Source organism: Micromesistius poutassou, assembly GCF_964030765.1.
Source record: "Micromesistius poutassou genome assembly, chromosome: 11".
Lineage (NCBI taxonomy): Eukaryota > Metazoa > Chordata > Actinopteri > Gadiformes > Gadidae > Micromesistius > Micromesistius poutassou.
Genome location: NC_140281.1, coordinates 9,491,957 through 9,513,172, shown reverse-complemented (window position 1 = coordinate 9,513,172; position 21,216 = coordinate 9,491,957). Strand labels below are relative to the sequence as shown.

Genomic DNA, 21,216 nt, shown 5'->3' with positions numbered 1-21,216 from the left:
AACACACACAGTCTCATACACAGGGTGTTAACACCCTGTGTATGAGACTGTGTGTGTCTGGGCCTAGCCGGGTCCCTCAAGTGTCAGAGCCTCTACATTAACGTTAATGTGGAGGCTCTGACACTTGAGGGACCCGGCTAGGCCCAGATCCATCATGGTCTCTCTCTCTCTCTCTCTCTCTCTCTCTCTCTCTCTCTCTCTCTCTCTCTCTCTCTCTCTCTCTCTCTCTCTCTCTCTCTCTCTCTCTCTCTCTCTCCTCTCTCTCTCTCTCTCTCTCTCTCTCTCCTCCCTTTCTCTCTCTTTCTCCCTCTCTCGACCGCAGACACCAATATTTTTTTTATCTCACTCCGGTGACATGAACGTAAAGAGTGCAAATAATTCCAAAATTAATCTTGTCATTGACTTGTGTGCAGCCCCTGGGTGTCTCAAGTCCCCAATCAACACATAAGCAAACAAGACAATATGTCATCCACAGACAAACGATAATAACCCCAAACATTTCCTTACAACACAAAGACACACAGACACACATACACATGGAGGTCTCACCTTTCGCGGTCCCCTGCAGTGACACTGTAAAGGTGGTTGGCAGCGCCGTCTGCACACGCTCTGATGAGGGCTGGAGGAGAGAGAGAGAGAGAGAGAGAGAGAGAGAGAGAGAGAGAGCGAGAGAGCGAGAGCGAGAGAGAGAGAGAAGTTGAAGAGGAAAAGGCAATTATACAACTGTTAGTTCTTACTCAGTAATTGGAGGCATTATATGAGAGTTGATATAGAGTCTAACAGCACAGGTACATTTTACTTATTTTTTTCAGATGTTTTATTAATAACCGTTAATTACTTTGATGATTGTGAACTATCAAGCTGTTAACTCATCAGCATCACATATGCCACCAAAGCGACTGAACAGACTCTTAATTCACTGGTTGCACAATTAACGGAAACATACAGATGAATGAACACGATGCAAAGTAGCTGGCCTGCAGTAACGCGCAGCTCGACACAAAAGTAGCAAGCTAGCTGTTTGCTACTGCTGTCTGTTACGGCTGTTTATGTGTTGCTCGGCAACACATGCAGAACAATTTTCGGTTGGCAGAGCCTAAAAAATGATTAATTAAACAAACAAATTGTAATCAGTTCTTGCTTATTTGTTAACTAATAAATCATGCTTGTAGAACTTTTGTATGATCGCAATATAACACAGGTCGTGTTGTTACACTCAATATCAGCAGGGCTGTGCTTATCAGTGTGATATTGAATTAACGACACAGACATGTTCTGGCCCCGGTACACTTTAAAGCGCGAGTGCCAAGGACTTCCTGCCCGTTCACTCCATTCGTTTGCTAAAGTGTTATTATGTTTCTATTCACTGGGTACTACTGGTGAAGTAAGACTAGACTGTGCACTTGTGTAACCTGTGTTCTGGTAGCATTGTAACCGTTAAAACGGTTGAAAAGGGAACCTTTGACAGCACATGACAGCACTTGCCTCTATTCAAATGGGGCATAATGGTTCAGTTTGTCGGTTGTTTATTTTGTTGCTCAGAAACCTCGCTACAGGTTTTTTTTGGGCTAATGTATGCCCACTCACAGCTTGAATTGTGCTCAAACTGAACAAACAGCGAGTTTTCTTTACTTTTCGGGGGGGGGGGGGCGTTTGACACTCATGGAGAGACTTCAAAGGAACATATTGTGCTGCATGCACCTTGTTTAAATGTTGCAAAGCTCTTGCCAAAGAGACTGCTCTCCTTCACTTTTAAAGAGCTGTCTGTGGGCACGTGTTATGTGTGAGTGTGTGTGTGTGTGTGACTGTCTGTCTGCAGCAGACTCTCATGCTCCTAGTATATTAATATTAAGACCTGAACAAACATACATCAATCAGAACAGAAAAAGAGCAATATTATTTTTATACAAATGGTCTAAACTTGTTTATGGTGTTGATGTGAGAACGTACAACACTGCGCACTTGCACGTTTCTTTAATTTGGTCGGAGCCCACTTCGTCAAAGTGATTGCAACTATAAGTCGGGAAGTTTGCTATACATTTACTTTCACATATCAATAAATGCGTGCAGAAGCTCTCGAACTGAAAACACAAAAACACGACACGTTATCGGTGAGAGGAACAATTTTACACTCATGACTTTTTTGTTTAGCAGTTGTATGTTGTGCGTCTACAACCGCTTTTGTAACTTCCTTCGTGAGTCTTCTAAGCCGTCACAGGAGCCGGCGACATGGCGTGCAACGTAATTAAAAATGTTAATTTGACGAGGTTAAGCTCAGCTTGTTATTCTGTAAATCACACTACTCTTGCACGCCGTCTACATTACAATAAAATGTCTTTGGCGTCGCACAGGGGAGGGGGAGGGGGGGGAAGTAGGATTCAACATCTTTTCACTTGTCGAAAACAGAGTGCTGAAGAAACCTGAAGTTGAGGCAAATAAGGTAATAAATAAAATACTTCTAACAGAAACTAAAAAAAATAGGCTTTTATTCACCGCCACCTGCTTGGCGATGCGAGAGGATGTTAAAGCGCGTGACAAGTGTGGGATGTAAGTCATTATTTCTGACAAAGTGCATGGGGGCTCAGGAATTTTTCTTTTATCTTTACGATCCCAATGATAACCTGAAGTGGAAACAAATAAATGCGGCTCTTGCGAGGCTTGTGGGGGCAGATTGCCAAGCGCACCGCTCTGACACTCGCACACGCAGACATTGACACACACAAACACACATACTCATTCACACAATATTAGGGAAAGCACTGAGGTTTTTCTCGATGGATTTGTGGAAGATTTGCATCTCCTGTATTATCCCTTACTTCCCAATTAGTTTTTATTTTATTTGTTTTATTTCACAAACACACACACCTATTTATTACCCACATGCCCTTTGGTCTCACCGGCACCTGCACACCCTCAACCACTATCGCCATGCCGACGACATCCAGATAAACTTCACTACCTAACCCCGCCCCTTTTCATCTGTCCAATCAACAGCTGCCCTCTCTGACTGAACTCCACTTTGCTTCACCCAATCTGCCCTCCACCACTTCAGATAAACCTCCAGGCCGGGGTCCTCACCCACCAAGCCCGCGGCAGGGGCCCTCTCAGTGGAGTGGCCCCTCACTGGAGGGGCCAGGCTTGAGGGACAGCCAGGCTTGAGGGACCAAGATAGGCCACAGACTCCTCCTCTCCTAGACCTGTGACTCATGGCAGCACATCGAACACCTCATCTGCCTCAGTCCCTCCACACATTTCAATCCCTTACCCTCCCCCCCCCACCCCCTCCTCCCCCCAAACCCCTTATACACTTCTCAGACTCCTTCTATGCTGAAAAGAAATCAGTGGATAATCAGCAGACTATCCCACCAAGTAATGCAACGGATATCATTCATCTCCACACACTAGCTCTCTCTCTTTCTGCCAACCACACCATGACGTGTACAGAGCATTGCACAGAGTACCCCACATCTAAAGAACACCATAAAGTGTATAAAACATTGCATTGAGCGAACGACACCCTGTTGCCACCAACAGGGGACTTCCGGCTACTGTACTTGTACGTACATACGTACGTGCGTGTGTGAGCGTGTGTGTGGTAAATAGGGCGGTGTTACACGCAGGCACTAATGGGCAACGCCGTCAATCAGCATTCCCCTACGCCCGAGGCAGGACGTGATTACACGAGCAGGGAAGTAAGCGCAGTAAACAAAGAGCCAGGCCGAGAGGGAGATTGAGAGTGAAGGATTAAACCGTGAGAAGGAGAGCCAGCCGGGGCTCTCTCTGATGAGGACTATCTCGCCCCAGCCCCGGTGCATAACTTTAACCCTCATCAACGTCAGGCCCCTCCGTCCATCTCTTCTGCTTTTTCTCCACGCATCCCCTCCATCTGTCACCTCCTCATGCTGTCCTCGGTCCCAGAGGAGGCGGTGCTGCTGGTGGTGCCGGTGGTGTTGTCGGGGGAGAGGGGGGGGCGAGATCAGAGGGCCAGCAAGTGGTGTGTGTGTGTGTGTGTGTGAGAGAGACACCTGTGCATCTGTATGAGCGTGGAGACCTGGTTGAGACGCCTCCAGGTGAATAGCCATCTGGAGAATTGAACTCTCCTCCCCAGGAAACACACACACACACACACACACACACACACACACACACACACACACACACACACACACACACACACACACACACACACACACACACACACACACACACACACACACACACACACACACACACTTTTTCCCTCTCCTGACATCTGCCTATCGTGCAAACACCATTAAAAATGCATGGCATGTCTCGGTGAGCAATGGTAAACTTGCTACTAGCGTGTTTACCCCCCCGAACTGCTAGAGATCTGAGATCTGCCACTCACATGCAATTAATGTCATTGCATTGAAAACTTCTTGTTGCCCCCCCGCCTGCCTGCCCGCCGTTGCGAGTATAAACGCCACGAGCGACACGTATCAGACGCGTCTACCGCGTCGCTCACCCACTGGTATTTACCTGGAGCGCAATTTTCTCTCGAAAAATATCAACGTGATATCGAGATCTATATATAGGTTGTAGTCTGGCATCTCGTTTGAATTATAAAACAATTGAGATACTAAATTATTTCATGGTTCCAAAAGGTTCTCGATTTGGCAAGTTCTGAAAGGGACTGTGACATCTGAAATATTTTTAGTTTTTTTTATGAATAAATTATAAAATGTGTGTGGGAAATATTTCTTACACGTAGGTTATAATTTTGGGAGGCACGTCCTCTGGGCCCGTTATGATGCCGTGTGAACAGACACAAGGGAAGAGAGAGAGGAGAAAAGCTCTTTCTACTGATTTGAGAGGCGTCTTGACAGACTTGGTTTGGAAACATGAATAAATAAAAGGTTTGATTCGACTCATGGAAGAATGTCCCTTTTACAGCTGATTGCAGACGGAACACAGAGCACGCCAGATGATCGGGAAGTTGATTAAAAATAAACATTTTGTGTATCTGGGCCCCGTTAGCGACTTTAATGGAATACCCCTCAGGGGGTATTCCATCCTAACGAATCATCCTAACGAATCAACGCAGTTCAGCCGCGCCTTGCTCAGGTTAGTTCATGCCAGGCTAACATTATCGTGGATTATGCACGTTCACGAGATATGTAACCAGCCCAGAACCGTGAATGTCGATGGAATGGATCATGGATCAAATGTCTGAAAAGGACCGAGTGGGATCTTTTCCATTAATAAAAACAGGGAGGCTGCCTGGCAAAAGAAAATCGCCGATCTGTTGAATGCATAAGTAGTATTAAGCGTAACATATTTTTATTTAATATTGACCATAGATTTGTAATCAGGGAGATTAACATGTCGGACTTGCACCCGGTCGTCCGGGGTTCAATCCCCACGCAATTAGTAATATAGGAAGGATTACTAGAGAAATCAATTAACTTTTCATGCCATTTATTTTAAATAATTAATTAAAGGGAATTACAAAATTAAGCCAACGCCAAGAATACTATGAAATTGCCTACTCTGGATGTGAACTCGGGTCAAGTGCTAGACCATTCACCATATTAAGAAAATAGCCATGGTAACAATAGATAGCAATTCATTCAATTATTTTATTTATGATCTTAATTTATAATCTTTAATCTTAGACCCTTAGTGAAAATATACGTTGTTGTTCATATATGTACATTTATGACAAAATCGTGAGGACTAGGCTTGGCGGAACCTTCTGATGGTACAATTGTTGCCGACAGATGGACTTCTCTGAAACACCGCTCAAGTTAGCCTGACAGTTAACCTGCTCCCGACCAGGTTAGTTTGGTCGGATAAGTTACTTAGCGGAGACTCCCTTAAGTCACGTTCATGGAACGCAACTCTAGCTGAAAGAAGCCCAGCTAAGCTAAATAAGCCCGGCTTTACGCTTAGCTTGGTTGATGGAATACCCCTCTGGAGTTGGAAGTCCATGCTTTAATTTTTAGCTTCAATATTCTGTACTGACAGACCCAAGTTCTGTTTTTGTCAATACAGGGCTGTTCTTCTTTAGTTGCCTTGGTCTCAGAGTGGTGCTGCTGGTGATATTGCATTGATTAAGGTAAGACTTTCACTAGTTCAACCTACAACCTTTTTGTCAGTGTTGGATCCACTCATTTGTGGTTCCCTCTTTAAACCCCACCCTGGGTAGGTGGTTTATATGGCCCACAAGGGGGTTACACACATCATTCAACATGTATATAGCCCTTTATCACTGTATTAAAGGTCCCCTATTTTACCACCAGGTGTTGTGTTGCTTAGCCATTCCAAGCTATTTCACAATCTACCCTCTGGTTACCTCACTTGTGGGTGAATCCAAGTATGATAGATGGAAAAAACCAACAGCCAACAACCTATTGACTGATCCATCCATCGTACCTCTGGGTGGACTCTCCCACATGTGATGTCACAAGAGAGTAGATCATAGACATAAACATGGATGCTGCAATGACTACTTAGGCCTGTTGCTAAGATACAGAAACATGGCATATTGTTGAGGTCAAGACTGGCCTGTAAACAAATAAAACGCAGGTTTACTTCACTGAAGAACCAGTTCATGACGGACACAATTCTAGAAAATAAAAGATGATTGTGTAAAGCGTAAATGCTCTGTGACATCAGTCATGTAAAAAATAAATGTCACAAAAATGCAAAACTTGGAATTTTCCTTCACCATATGTCCATTTGAACAGCCCTTCACTGGGCTAAGCTAGGCGAGACAAATTCTTTGCGTGGGAGGGGGGCTGAGTTCAGCTTAAAACCTTCATTGCATTGCGTAATACTGATTTGTTCCCCTGCCTGAGGACTAGTAATATAATTAACAGCAAGGGTGGCAGGAGTGTCGCTAATAAAGATCCTCCATCAAAATTATGCTTTAGTCACAGCTAACATCACTCCTCGGCTAAGTTTGGTTTCATTCAATTAAATCCAGCTCGTCCACTCCCTAGCCTTGGGCTGACTAAAAGTTCAGCTCAGTCGACTAGTACCGCCAACATGCAGTGCCGGGAATGGAAGACAATAAACTTGGTTGGTGTTTGTTGGGCTTTGATGCCTTCAAGTCGGCATGTTCAGTAAATAAACAGAGCAGGGACGACGCTGATGTGCATTTCTGCATCACACGAGGAGCTACGTTTGGGAATCAAACTTTTCCCTTCTCCAGACGCTTTCTTTTCTTCGAATTTCTGCTGTTTCCTGTGTCTTTTAGTCTCATTTATTTTCTCTCACACATAGCGGATGAGATTGATCCAAGTCATTATCAAATTCTCTAGAGGTAGGGCTCCAAATTAAAAAAGCACAATCGTCTCGCATTTATTCATTGGTAGCAATTATTTTTCTACAACAGACCAAGCACTTGAGGCACTGCAGTGACTGGAGGGCCCAAGGGGCGACGGCTGCGAGGCAGGACCAGAGCGGCCGTTGGTTACAGGCAGCACCTCCCAGGAAATGATTTAATTAAGGCTGGCCGCAGCTCTCTAGGAAGAGATGTGAGAGCGAAGAGCCGAATGCATGCAAACACATAACGGGTGAGTTATGGAGCGAGTGATAGGTTGTAGGTCTGGGCTGGATGCTCGGCGGAAGTGGAGACGTGGGCCTACCTTTGCTCCACAAGACATGGAGATGGTGCTTCTCCGGAGGCTGGTTGAGCATTATTAGGCAGATCTTCTGAGTGCCTGTGAGTAGAGAAAAGGAGAAAGGGAGTGTGGGAGGAGTGGGGCATGGAAAAAAGGAAGGGATTCAAATGTCAAAAGTTGAGAAATGTTCAACTTTTTGGGAAGCGACGGGTCCATCGGCCAATCGGATCACGGTTATGCAAATACACTAGTGTGCCGCTATTTGGACAATGTCCAATGAAATGGTCTTTGTGATACAACCCACCGTGGAAATGTCAAAAAGCCGTCCGCAGCGGGGGATTTAAGAATGGATTTAATGGATTTAAGAATTGGGCGATTGCTGTGGTACACGTACAGGGGCAACACTCTCCTTGCGACTACGGGATCCATTTAGCAATAACAACAACAAGCAGGAAGATGCAGGAAAAAGCCAGCTTTATGGTGCAAAGAGAGAGCAAGGAGAGTGTTGCCCCTGTTGCAGGCTGCGTCCACAAAGACTACTCCCCCATACGTCAGACACGCCCTCGCCCATCCGTCGACTGACGGAGGTAGTGTGCAAGAGGCGTACACAGCCTAAACCACTCGTACGCTTTTTATGAAACTTCTACAGCTGTAGAGGCTGACTCAAGATTAACAGAGAGCAAATATTACACTGATTGGCCCAAAGGTGGCGCTATAGCAAGTCCAAAAATACAAACTTTGAACAAACATATCTCGTAACCGCTTTGACTTACAGTCATGAAACTTTCTTCACACATGCATATCCTCATGGTGAACAAATATGTCTCAAGAACCTATGACTTTATTTGGATAGATTTACAACTATCTTGAACTTTGTTAAAAACCCTCAATTCCCTAAGGATCCTAGGTTTTTTTACTTACACAAAAATCCTTCAGCACATATCATCTATGGACCAATGTCTTCAATCTGACATAAAACTAAGTCTGTACAATAAAGATTAAAGCAACCAGGAGCCATTGACTTCTAAAAAGGGTGTGGTTTAAAACGCATAAAGATTTAAATGCTTATATCAACATCAAAATGGACTCCTATGATCTTGAGTCCAATGCAAAAGTTCTTCAGAATCAAATTCTAAACAAGATAAAGTAAACATATTTTCAATTATGGCGTGGCATCGAGATGGGCGTGGCTGCTGACTAAAATGACCACAGTTCATAGACGGAATGTTTGATTTGAGCGGGACCAACTTAGTGGCTGTTGGGGACCAAAGTTCCAAGTGCAAAGTAAAATGAAGTCGATTGACAAAACAACATGAGGCTCAAAATCGTCCAAAATTAACTTAATGCCAAAAGGCAAGGTTAACTTAAACCAATCATTATAAAACTTGATGTAGTCAAAGGCACATAGGTCAAGATGAACAACTCCAAATTGTATCTATATTGGGATATAGGGAGCGCTATAACAACTGAAAATGCAACCTCTTCAAATTGTACCGAGATCGGGTGATAGGGGGGCAGTATAACTGAAAATGCAGACTTTGGACGACCATATTTTCTGACCCCTTTCTTCTACAGTCATGAAATCCAGTAGAAATTTGTCTCCCCTAATGTCAAGCACATGTTCCTAAGAACCTGTAACAAAATTCCTCATGTTGGTAGCTCTGATCATCTGGCTGTCATGCTAACACCAGCATACAAACCAAGGGTGAAGCAGGAAAGGCCAGTGGTCAGTGAGATCAGAAAGTGGCCACAGGAAGCCATAACAGCACTGCAAGACTGTTTTGAGAGCACTCAGTGGGACATTTTTAGAGAAGCAGCAACATATGAAAATGCCATTGACTTACAAGAATACACAGAATCTGTCATTGGCTACATCAATAAATGCATAGATGATGTCACAGTGGTTAAAACAATAAAAAGGCGTGCCAACCAGAAACCATGGCTTACTGAGGAGGTCTGCTCATTGCTGAGAGCCCGCAATGCAGCTTTTAAAGCAGGTGATACGGCCGCATACAGTGTGGCAAGGAAGAACCTGTCCCGGGGGATCAGAGAAGCAAAGAGGCTGTATGCACAAAAACTTAACAGCCACTTCATGAGTGACAAAGACCCACGTCGCTTGTGGCAAGGGTTTCAGAACCTTACAGACTACAAGCCCCTCCCCCTGCGGACATGCCACAGTGACCCCTCTCTACCGAATGAACTGAATGACTTCTATGCACGTTTTGAGGTCAACTCCATCATTCCAGCACAGACACTCCCACCATCACCCACTGACCAGGTACTCCAGGTGTCCACAGCTGAAGTGAAAAGGGTCCTCGCTAGCGTTAACCCACGCAAAGCTGCAGGGCCGGACAACATCCCTGGCCGTGTTTTAAAGGACTGCGCTGAGCAACTGTCAGATGTTTTTACAGACATTTTTAACACATCGCTCAGCCAGGCAGCTGTGCCTACCTGCCTCAAAAGTGCTACTATTATCCCTGTTCCTAAGAAGTCAAAACCAGCCTGCTTAAATGACTTTCGCCCTGTGGCCCTAACACCAATCATAATGAAATGCTTCGAGCGGCTGGTCATGCGCCACATTAAGAACTGCCTCCCTGCAAACCTGGACCCCCTACAGTTTGCATACAGAACCAACCGGTCCACAGAGGACGCCATCGCCACCACACTCCACCTCACACTGTCCCACCTAGAGAGGAAAAACACCTATGCCAGAATCCTACTTATCGACTTCAGCTCAGCCTTTAATACGCTCATTCCACAACAATTGGTGGAAAAGCTGAAGATGCTACAGGTGGACACTGGCATCTGTAACTGGATTCTCGACTTCCTGACACAGCGGCGCCAGGCAGTCAAGGTGGGCAGGACCATCTCAGTGAGCACAGGCTCTCCTCAGGGCTGTGTTCTGAGCCCTTTGTTGTTCAGCCTGCTGACCCACGACTGTGCTGCTAGGCACAGTACCAACCACATCATCAAGTACGCCGACGACTCAACAGTGGTGGGGCTCATCAGTGACAATGATGAGTCTGCGTACAGGATCGAGGTGGAGCTGCTCACTGCATGGTGTGAATCCCACAACCTTGTCCTCAATGTGGACAAAACAAAGGAGATGGTGATTGACTTTCGGAGGGGTGGCAGACAACATGCACCAATAAACATCCATGGTGCTGCCGTGGAGAGGGTCAGTAACGTCAAGTTCCTGGGAGTCCATCTAGCTGACGACCTGACCTTCTCAACAAACACCACAGCGGTCATCAAAAAAGCCCAGAGGCGTCTCCACCCCCTCCGGAGGCTCAGGAAGGCAGGTCTGCCCACTCCTCACCTCACTACCTTTTATAGAGGTACCATTGAAAGCATTCTCACATACGGTTTCACTTCCTGGTTCGGGAGCTGCAAGGCATACGAACAACAGCAGCTCAACCGGATAGTGAAAACAGCCAGCAGAATCATTGGTGCCTCTCTGCCCTTCCTGAAGGAGATCTACGAGCAGCGTTGCACCCACAGAGCTGCTGCCATTATCAGGGATTTCCATCACCCCTCTCATGGACTGTTCTCCCTCCTGCCATCCGGGAAGAGGTACAGGAGCATCAGCTGCAGAACAACCAGGATGCTGAACAGCTTTTTTGCACAAGCTGTAAGGCTGGTAAATGGACTGCGCTCCCTGCCCACACACACGCCCACACACACACACACACACCACACCCAACCCTCCCGCCCGTAGGTCAGTAGGTCAGTAGGTCAGTCATCCTGCATCTAATAGCACTTTATTATGGACATGTTCCCAAAACTGCTGCAGCTGTATGATTGTTTTTTTCCGAATGATTTTAACATGTTTTTACATTATTTATTATTCTTTTTCTTTTAGTAAAGCACTGCTAGTAGGAGCTGGTGAGAAACGATATTTCGTTTCAGCCAATGTATCCTGTACATTTGTGTGAAATGACAATAAAGTGTCTGAAGTCTGAAGTCTGAAGTCTGAAAATGGCGGCTGGACGTCCAAATTAGCCAAATCAATGTTAGGTGACTAAAGGCGGGGTTAACTTGAGTCAATCTTCAACAAACTTGGAGTACTTAAAGAAGCATAGGTCCAGGTAAACCAGGCTACAGTTAATCAATAGGACTATAGGGGGAGCTAAAGCGATCAATTGAAAACTTGCAACACTCATAACTCCTCAGCCAGTACGGTCATGGAAGTTTGTTCGTCTATCACCAGATCCAAGCTGAGGCTATTCCAGCATTGTCAAGCGCATGCAAACAAAAAAGACTTAATGGTCTTCGTCATGGTCTAAATGGTCTATCAGGGTCTTCATGGTCTGACGGGGTCTTATTGGTCGGATTTAGGCTTGGCACTCGTAAAATGCTGCTTGCAGCTTGTGCAAGAGTGCAAAAGTGAAACAGATTGTATTCTAAGGTAGATTGGTAGGCAGATTAAGATGGATAATGTTGGGATGGCTTCATCTGTTCTCGTAGGGTGTTATGGAGTTAAAGTGCATATTAAAAGGTAATGTAAAACAGCACTCAATGAATCTATACATTTACGTTTTTAACTGTTAGTGCTGAATGGGAATGACAACATTAGGAATAGGCTTAGCTTTAGAGTGCTTATGGTTAGGGTCAGTACTGGCATCACACAGAGGGGGCGACGGCTGTGGACCTGCAGTGAGTACCTCGCACCTAACCCCCTAGATAGGTAAGCTTGCACTCACCCAGGGAAACTTTAGGAACATTCTTCAAGTTCGACACACCACGTAGGAACAGACATGTTACGGGCTGTCTACCCAGATAAATAACGAGTGCGGTAGGTGTGGCGCGTAACAATGGGTTCTTCACAAAACCTAACATTAACTAGAGCATTGATTATCCATTATCAATCGAGGATTCAATTAGAAGTTTCACACACTTTGAGTTGGAACCTCACTGCTAATTCCTACAAAATGTTACACACTGCACCTTTTAAGTAGCATTAATGGACTTTGAAAGAAAATAATGATATTCCAGGGCTAATGGGCTAATATGCCACATGTGAAATTTTCATAACAGGCTTGTCATAAGTGATTTAAGTACTGACATTATTTTCCAAGGGCTTCTGTTTGAGGACTAATGGAAAAGATTTATCACTAGACTCTGAGGTACTAATTGTAAATGTGCCATATTCCAGAAAGGTAGTTTAAGGCTTCGTCCTTTCATACATTTTGAGCCTCAGACATTGGAACCGTGAAAACCCCATATATGACTGTAAAAAATTTTTATGTCTACAGAAAAGGCATTTTACTTGTATTTCCCATATAAAAACCAAATAATTTGCATAATACCCCTCCCATGTGTACAGGACCAAACAACACATGTGACTAGATATACCAATTTCTAGCTGACCTAACTTGAAAGTTACAATAAAAAAACAAATGGATGACCTTTAGATCATATGCGAACCAAAAACTCCACCATATCACTAATTTGAAAACAATCTGCAATAAATAAGTTGGCAAAGATTCTGTTGAGCAAAAAGTAGTCAACAAATAGCTGATCCCTTCTCTACAACACAAATCCTAATTTAAGCAACTGCAGTCCAAATGAACAGTATTCAAAATATTCACCAGCATTAACTATGCAGATTTCCTTACAGTTATCGACTTGTGACATAATTGTTGTCAGCCAGGTGACTGCCGGCTTTCGTCTAAAGTGCGATGACACTCCTTGTCGGGTACACCTGGTACTGTACAGTTCTACAGCTCAGCAACCTATGGGGGTCCACTCGACGTGGAATTCAGATAGGTGAAACAATGGAATCAAAATGTCAAATCAACTGACCAAAAATACCCTTATTGCATCTAAAAATTACTCCACATTACCTCTATTTTTTTTAATTTATGCTTTCTACAGAATCATGTCATCGATGTAGCATCATTATTTTCCTCACACTTGAAAATAGACAGGCTTCTTTGGACTCGGTTCCAAGGACTCCTTGTTTTGAGTTTACCTTTCCCAGTATTCCCATTTTCAGCATAACCTTTCCATATTCATTCCCCATTTAGAGCCCAAAAGCGTTCCGAGGTTGCAGGATCAATCTGACATGCCCGCTGTTGTGGCAGACAAGTGAAAAGCACATCAACCTGACAAGTTGGACACTTAGAAAGGGGCCAATTATTTTCCTACAGGACAAGGTATTCCGGTACACCCTCTGTATAATAGCTTCAGATGCATTCATCGCTTTAACTGTGGCGGTTCCGGGCCTATTAGCAGCTACTTCACCTTGTCCACTGCTATGCAACGCCCTTTATGCCTAACAGATGCATCTTTTGAGCGGCTAAGCCAGCACCGAGACGGTGTGGAAATGACTTTATCTTATTCTGTTTGTCACAACGACTAACGGCAGTGTCACGTTGATGCCGTCAAAAAGGAGAAAAATAAATTTATGGAAAGTCTGTATCGCAAGACAAGGTCATTTCAGGCAGAAGAGTCACCCAAGATTGAGGAAGAGGAGAGGGCGGGCGAACGGCAAGAAAACAAAACAGGACGATGACGATGAGGAGGAGGAGTAGGGGTCGGGGGGGGGGGGCCAGATTTGCCAGCCTTGTCTCTTAATTGGCTAAAAGGTGTATCGGGGGAAGGTAAGAAAGAGATGAGCTCAGCCAGACGAAACACACACACGCCTGTACGTTTCGGGCATGCTGTCGCGGGAGACTTCACCTTCTGAGGCGTCTCAAAGGGCCGAACATACACACAAACATACACACTTGCGGAACGTATGCTAATTATTTCTCTCCGATAAAATGCACTTTTTTTTGCCCAGTACGATTTAATGAGATTAATGGGGTACATGTAGGATATAGTAATAATCAGATTCCCGGGGGCAGCAATTTCATATTCAATTTGCTGATACACACAGGAGCCAAGATCTGACGACCTCACACCCTAGAGTTGACAACAAATCCTAGGTTTGTCGTCTCCAGGCAATCACAAAGAGACATCGGCTCTCAGTGCACCTTAAAGCCCTGCATTGACACGACCGTATCAGCACTCAGCAGCAGCTTCATTAATTCTCCATGCAACCGTGGTGAACCAAAAGAACATGGTCTACGCTCTTCAGATGTGGACTTGAGTGAGCGTGGCCTTAAGAAGCTGATAATTTGGTTGACTGTTGAATCCTGATTAATTCTCCTGGGGGGGCATGTTTCTGGCTGATTTTGGTCCTTATTGATTGTCTTTTTTCCTTTATGTGTGTGTGTGTGTGTGTGTGTGTGTGTGTGTGTGTGTGTGTGTGTGTGTGTGTGTGTGTGTGTAAAGCTTGCGAAGCCCCTGACGCATGCATGTAGAAACATCCGGTAACAAATGCATTGCTCCGGTAATAAGAGAATCCAGTGTGAAACACTTTCACCCATGCATGGACACAGACATGGACACAAACACACACACACTTAAAATCATGTCAACAGACAAATACACGCGTGCACGTTCACAAACACACTTACAGTGTGGTTCTACTCCTTCAGCCAGTTGATTACAGCAATTTGACACACTCCGGTGCCACAGGCGGTAATCAAAAGCTAGCGAGGGGACAAGCTAAGGAGTGAAGCCGAGCAGGGGAGGGAGCCAGACAAAAAGAAGCAAAGGCACAGAACCAGGGGCCTCATTTAGCAACCATACTTACGCATACATTTGTGCGTAAGTAGTGCATACGAACATTGCCACGCAAAGTATGGAATTTACCAAGATGTACTTATACTTAGGAATGTGTGTAAATCTAAGCACAGCTCTGACCATGCGTATGGACCGAATCTAGTGGTAGAATAGCGATATTACAAGCAAAAAGCAAAGCATTTAAGAGTGTCAACATATGCATGAAGCAATCAACATCCACATGTGTCCCGTGTTTCCTTTAATTGGAAAACATTAAATGACTCCTTTGTCTAATTTTAAACAGACAAATTGGGGTCAAACCCTATAAAAGACAGCTATGAAAAAGGTGTTAAATGTAGTGCAATGGCTTATCTTGCGTTATTGGAAGACTTGGCAAACTGCTCTCCGCAGGGAGCGCGTTTTCAAAGATCGCACAGATCTGCTTGGTGAGTTGCAGACATCTCACGTCTGTGGGCTGTGACTCACGACCCAACTGAATCAACTGCATCAGTCACTTTTTCCCATGCAGCAAGCTTTCTTTTATTTGTAATGCCTCCTGCACTAAGTTAGCCAAAAAGTAACTTTTGGTTTAATTCAACCTTGTTAATGAGCGTTTCCATTTTAGTGTTGGAGAAGTTTATTTTCTTCGCTCTCTTTGCCATTATAGCGGTGAGGGGAAAACACATTCACTTGGTTGATAAAGGGATGCGTTGTGACCTCATCCTCATCATCAAAGCTTATCCGATCAGATTGCGGGGGAAGCAGCTCCAGCAGGGGGCCCCAGACTTACCTTTCCTTGGTAAGGAAAGGGAAGTCTGTGACCATGTATAGTTAATTGGAGGCGTTTCTGAATGCAAATGATCTGATCGTGCACAAGCATGGTACTGAAGTGCAGGTGGGATTTATCAAGATAGATTACTTACTGATGTGTGTACGATAGCCTTGCCCACGTTTGATAAATACTGTTTGTTTGTTTTAACTTAAGCACATCCTAAATTTGAATCGTAAGAGAGAATTTAGATCCTTTTCTACACACGGTTGATAAATGAGGCCCCAGGAGGGGAGGCAATAGGCGGTGGGCGAGTGAGACAGCTTGAGCGGGGATGAACAAACACACAAGACATTCTCTGTCGTTCTCTTGTTTTTTGTCCACTTTATTTGACAGATCTACACTGGGAGCTTAGTGGCCGACAGAGCGAGAAAGAACTGGGCGTGTGTCTAACCACCATCTTCCCAACGGAGGCCAGCCGGCCGCTGTGCAGTTCTCTACTACTACTTCAGACTACATAAGACAAACCAGCGCCGTTTGGGGAAGTTCAGTTATGAACATGGCTTCCTACTCAGAGAAAAAAATCACTCCTTGGTGGCTGTTTAAAATTAGATCAGCTATTCACTTTGTGTCTTTCAGTGGGATAAATTAGTTCTGATAAATTGTATTCAACTTCTTCAAGTGTTACATGTGAAACTTACTGCAATCTGTGCACATATTTCATCACTTGCTAATGATGTGATTGAGTCTTGTAAAGCACAAGTCCTTCAGTCAGTCTGTCTGGTATTGTGTGTGTGCCTGTGCTGTTCAGTTTGTCCACGACTTGAGCACACATTCACATGGTTGTAATTATGACAATGGATTGTTTGTTCATCCCCCAAAGAGTGTTTGTGATTGTCAGAGAAGGAAGCCTATGAGAGGCAGATTGACAGTAATGAGACTCTTGCCGAAGGGAACTCTGTTACCTTGTGTCTGGCTTGATAGACACGAGGTTCCACAGTTCCTTTTGTACCACATTTGTGTGTGTGTGTGTGTGTGTGTGTGTGTGTGTGTGTGTGTGTGTGTGTGTGTGTGTGTGTGTGTGTGTGTGTGTGTGTGTGTGTGTGTGTGTGTCAACTAAGCATGCATGTGTATGGGTGGTTGTTGGATGCTGGATGTTTTCTTTGTGTGTGTGTTTGTGTTTGTGCAAGCGTATTGCTTCTTCTGTGTGTGTGTGTGTGTGTGTGTGTGTGTGTGTGTGTGTGTGTGTGTGTGTGTGTGTGTGTGTGTGTGTGTGTACACACTTGTAGTCAGTCATGTGTTTTCTGGTGCATGATACCTGAGGGTAGCAGGCAGTCCAAAGGTGTCAACTGCTCGTCCATGACTGGCATCCACCGAAGCCCTCCACCACCTTACGCTGAGCAGCGCTTACTCAACTGGAACACAGCAAAAGTAGAGAAGCCATTAACCTTGCTTTCTCTCCTCTTTTCACCGCATTTATATTTATTTATTTAATCAATCTACCTGTGCCTTCTTTTCTGTCATGATGTAATGGGTTTATTGTACACGCAGAATGTTGTTAAATGGAAATTTCTAAAGGCAGCAATTTGACAATAAATTAGATATTATTAAACACATCTGGCGATAATGAACCACAACAAAAAGCCAAATGTTTTGACCATAAAACCATTTATTTTGGAGTTGGCAGGCAATAGACTCCAAACTATTACCTTTGTGTTTCATTCTCGGTAATGTCTTCATCAAGGTTTATGATTCAATATAGGATTGAATGACATGATTATCGATTGAGCATTTACGATGGACAATATTACTGGAGGATGTAATGGTATGGGATGTGCCATAGACAAAACTTACACTCAAATGGTTCTTTGCAATTTGTTGAAAGTCTGTTGTTGTTTTTTTTATCATTTTCTCAGACAACTTCAGCAGCAGACTGTTGAGACTGAAATGTTAATCAAATTAATTTGCCACAAGATAAATGTAAAACTGCAGTAATGTATTAAATATGGGCAGTAGACAAGAGGTTTTGTCTATGAATTATTTTGTTAAGATTATATGTTCCACCGAGAATGACTTATTATCTCATTGGGCACACTGGCGGGGTAAATTAGCTATAATTTGCCTAATTAGGGTTTTATTAAATTTATGCCTTTTAATTTAGTCTGATTTATTTGGTGCTGTATAGCCCATAATACTTAATATTTCCCTTTTCATACAATTTATGCCTAAACGTAGGCACAATAAATAATTAATTAGTGTGTACCCACTGTAAAGCTTGATTACACTGTAACAGCAGCACATAAGACAATTCAAAATATGCAAGACAAAATGAACAGGTTATTGCTTTCATATAAAATAAAGCAGCCTATGCATTTATATGTGTCGCAGTCTCTTACTGTGGATGTCAATCATTCTCCTGAGGCGTGCCAGCCAATCAGATAGAGCTGTGAATAAGTAATACAAGCCTGTTTCAATACTGATGGTGTTCCATCAGTATTGAAACAGGCTTGTATTACTTTTGACTCCTGAGTTATAGCCACTAGTATTATGTTCTTATATTGAAAATGTGTTCACAAAATGTGTGAGGGATATCTGCTTGCAATAAAATGTAATGCATTGGTTGTGTATAGGTTCAGGTCAGGTCCTCATACGTCAGAATAAAACTATGAATGTTTCCATGCAGCCACATGTATTGCATATCGAACGTCTTGCAGACGAACACGAGAGTCGGCATCAGACCTGAAGAACAACGCCAAAGGTATTCTGTGTTTGCACAATGTCAATAAGGTTAACTCGAGTGACAGTTGAAACCCCCAGTATGACCCAATGCACCTCTGCAAAAAGTAATAGCAATACCTGAAACCATTGACTATTAAAACTACACGTCCCTGTTGTGTAACGTTATTAAAACAAATGGATATTAGTGACGATCTCACCTGTTTCTTTATGTTACACAATACTGGCTTACGAGTGGACTTTAACTGTCGTGTCGATCTGACAGGTACAAGACTACTAAAACCGTCAGTAACACACACTACCCAATCTGGACTTAGGGAGGAGAATGGATCAGTGAACGATCAACACGCCTTCTCTCAGGGCACATGCGATCTGATTTGACGACTGCAAAAAGGGGGTTGTCATCCGAAACATCGACCAGGTCATGGAAAAAAAGTCCTTACGAATACGAAATCCACACCGTAGACACCCGATGAGGTTGGTTTCCACCGCAATACCGTATATTGTGTAGATTGACTGTAAACTTAGAGAATGAAGGAGACTTTAGTTAGTCATTAGTTCCTGATCCACAACTTTGTAAACAAACAACAAGAGTGCACGGTCCTTGCAGAGAGCGATCCTGAAGTGAAACAAAATACCAACAGTTTGTTATGGGGACACCTAGAGGCTGTGATTGGAATATGTCTACCTACTGAAATGCTAGTTTAGCTATAAGTTGTTGTATAAGTGTTCATCATTGCTAAGTATAGAAAATTGTGCAAGATAAAATTATTTATCTGTCATGTTTTTTTGTATTAAAAATCACACCATAAACTAGCAGTTAAACGTTATTTATTTTCAAGTAAGTTATGGATAACAAGTTATGAGATAGTGCAACTTATCTAAAGTGACCCAGGGGGTTTTGACCAATTTCAATGCACTACGGAAAACATATTTCCAAAGTGTTTTGTATTAGAAATCTAAATGATTGCCCCCTGCTCTAATTAACCCTATGGGCTTAATTGACTACAGGGCAATGTATTTCTCTCTCACTCTTTTTTGTCTCCTTCTCTCTGTTTCGTTTTCTACTCACTCACTCATTCTCTCACACAGTGACAAGCACACAGAAAGGATACAAAGGATATATTCACAAACAGAGAACATCAGAAAAAAGACACCAGAATAAAAGTGACTCACATGCACACACACACACACACACACACAGTCGGGTCTGAAATGACAGTCTATGTCGCCGTCTGAGACATGTGTATCTGCAACGTTGAAGTGAGAAAGCAAATCTTTCTCAAGGTGAATCTGCTCCGGAGGCTCGTTAAGACAAACGCTCCGCCATCAATCAGCAGCTGTCCCTCTGCCCCGATAGGCTGCACAGCGGAGGGGTGTGCACGGAATGTACTGCAGGCACATGCACACACACACACACACACACACACATTCACATTCATATACACACACATTCACATGCACATAGACACACACACACACACACGCACACATACACACATTTTCCTTTGCACACCTTTGCATAGCATGTGCTAATGCACGGTCACAGACCATTCATATGCACTGGAAGTCATCGATTCTTTGCGTATGCATTATAAATACACCTATGAATAAATTCAGGCTGGAGTGCATTCTTCATTGCACACTGGCTGAATGCTTTATCTGTCTCTCTATCGCTTTAAATCTCTCTCTCTCTCTCTCTCTCTCTCTCGCTCTCTAAATCCACACTTCCCCATGCTTTCTTTGTCTTTTTTAGTGATTCTGGCACATTCCTATATCATTATGCATCATTACTGCTAACATCTTTTAATATATCACTTAATGACAACTCCCCATCACCATCAACCTCATCACTCGTCATCACCCTCCAAATTCCAAAGACCCCGTCTGCTTGTTTTCCCTCTTCTTTCAAGGTTGTCATCAAGACATTTTTTGTCTTTGGTTTGAATCCATTCAGAATGATCATTTCAATATTATAGTTGACTGACAAATCTGCATCCGTCTCAGAATCCCCTTGCTGTTTTGAGATGCCAATTAAAACACAGATGAGACTTAAACATGCACACTCTTGGATTGCTCTCCATCTCCCATTGCCTGAGTAAAATCCTTAGTTTTGCATAGTGTAAATTAAAAAAAATAATCTCCCAAACATCTTCTAAGTTGTTTGCTCTTTTGTTGTTCTTCCCCTCCTTCACCCCTTTTCCCCTGACATTGTGCCGCCATTTTCCTTCCCCGTCTCCTTCCTCTCCCCTTCCTCCCCACAGTTGTTCCTTCCATCTGACCCCTCCCCTTCCTCCCTCCCTCTCTCCATTCCTCACATCCTCCCTCTCTTCCTCGCTCCCACCCACCCTCCCTCCCTTACCTCCCCTCCCCTCCCCTCAGTCTCTGTCATTTTAAGTCGATTATATAGGTTGGCTTTACATACAAAGAGACTCCATAGTATTCATAATTTGGAATGACAGAGAAAAAAATACATTGGTGGGACCACAAAAAAAAATGCATTGGTGG

General features: G+C 43.7%; 1 protein-coding gene across 4 annotated transcripts in view; it reads right to left on the bottom strand.

Moving 5' to 3' along the window:
- The window catches only part of tpk1 (thiamin pyrophosphokinase 1), a 91,764-nt gene extending 72,594 nt beyond the window's left edge, over nt 1-19,170 (bottom strand). The window contains exons 1-6 of one of the 4 annotated variants that reach the window (XM_084474900.1): nt 18,909-18,992; nt 18,369-18,416; nt 17,827-17,914; nt 17,291-17,387; nt 7,614-7,688; nt 550-619 (exon numbers count right to left, since the gene is read on the bottom strand). In XM_084474900.1, the coding sequence (XP_084331026.1) occupies nt 550-619; nt 7,614-7,688; nt 17,291-17,342 (197 nt within the window). In that variant the 5' untranslated portion in view covers nt 17,343-17,387; nt 17,827-17,914; nt 18,369-18,416; nt 18,909-18,992. Of the gene's footprint in view, nt 1-549; nt 620-7,613; nt 7,689-17,290; nt 17,388-17,826; nt 17,915-18,368; nt 18,417-18,908; nt 19,067-19,151 lie in introns of those variants that run through there. The other 3 variants (XM_084474899.1, XM_084474901.1, XM_084474898.1) reach the window with 3 other exon arrangements.
- Nucleotides 19,171-21,216: the final 2,046 nt, after the last annotated feature.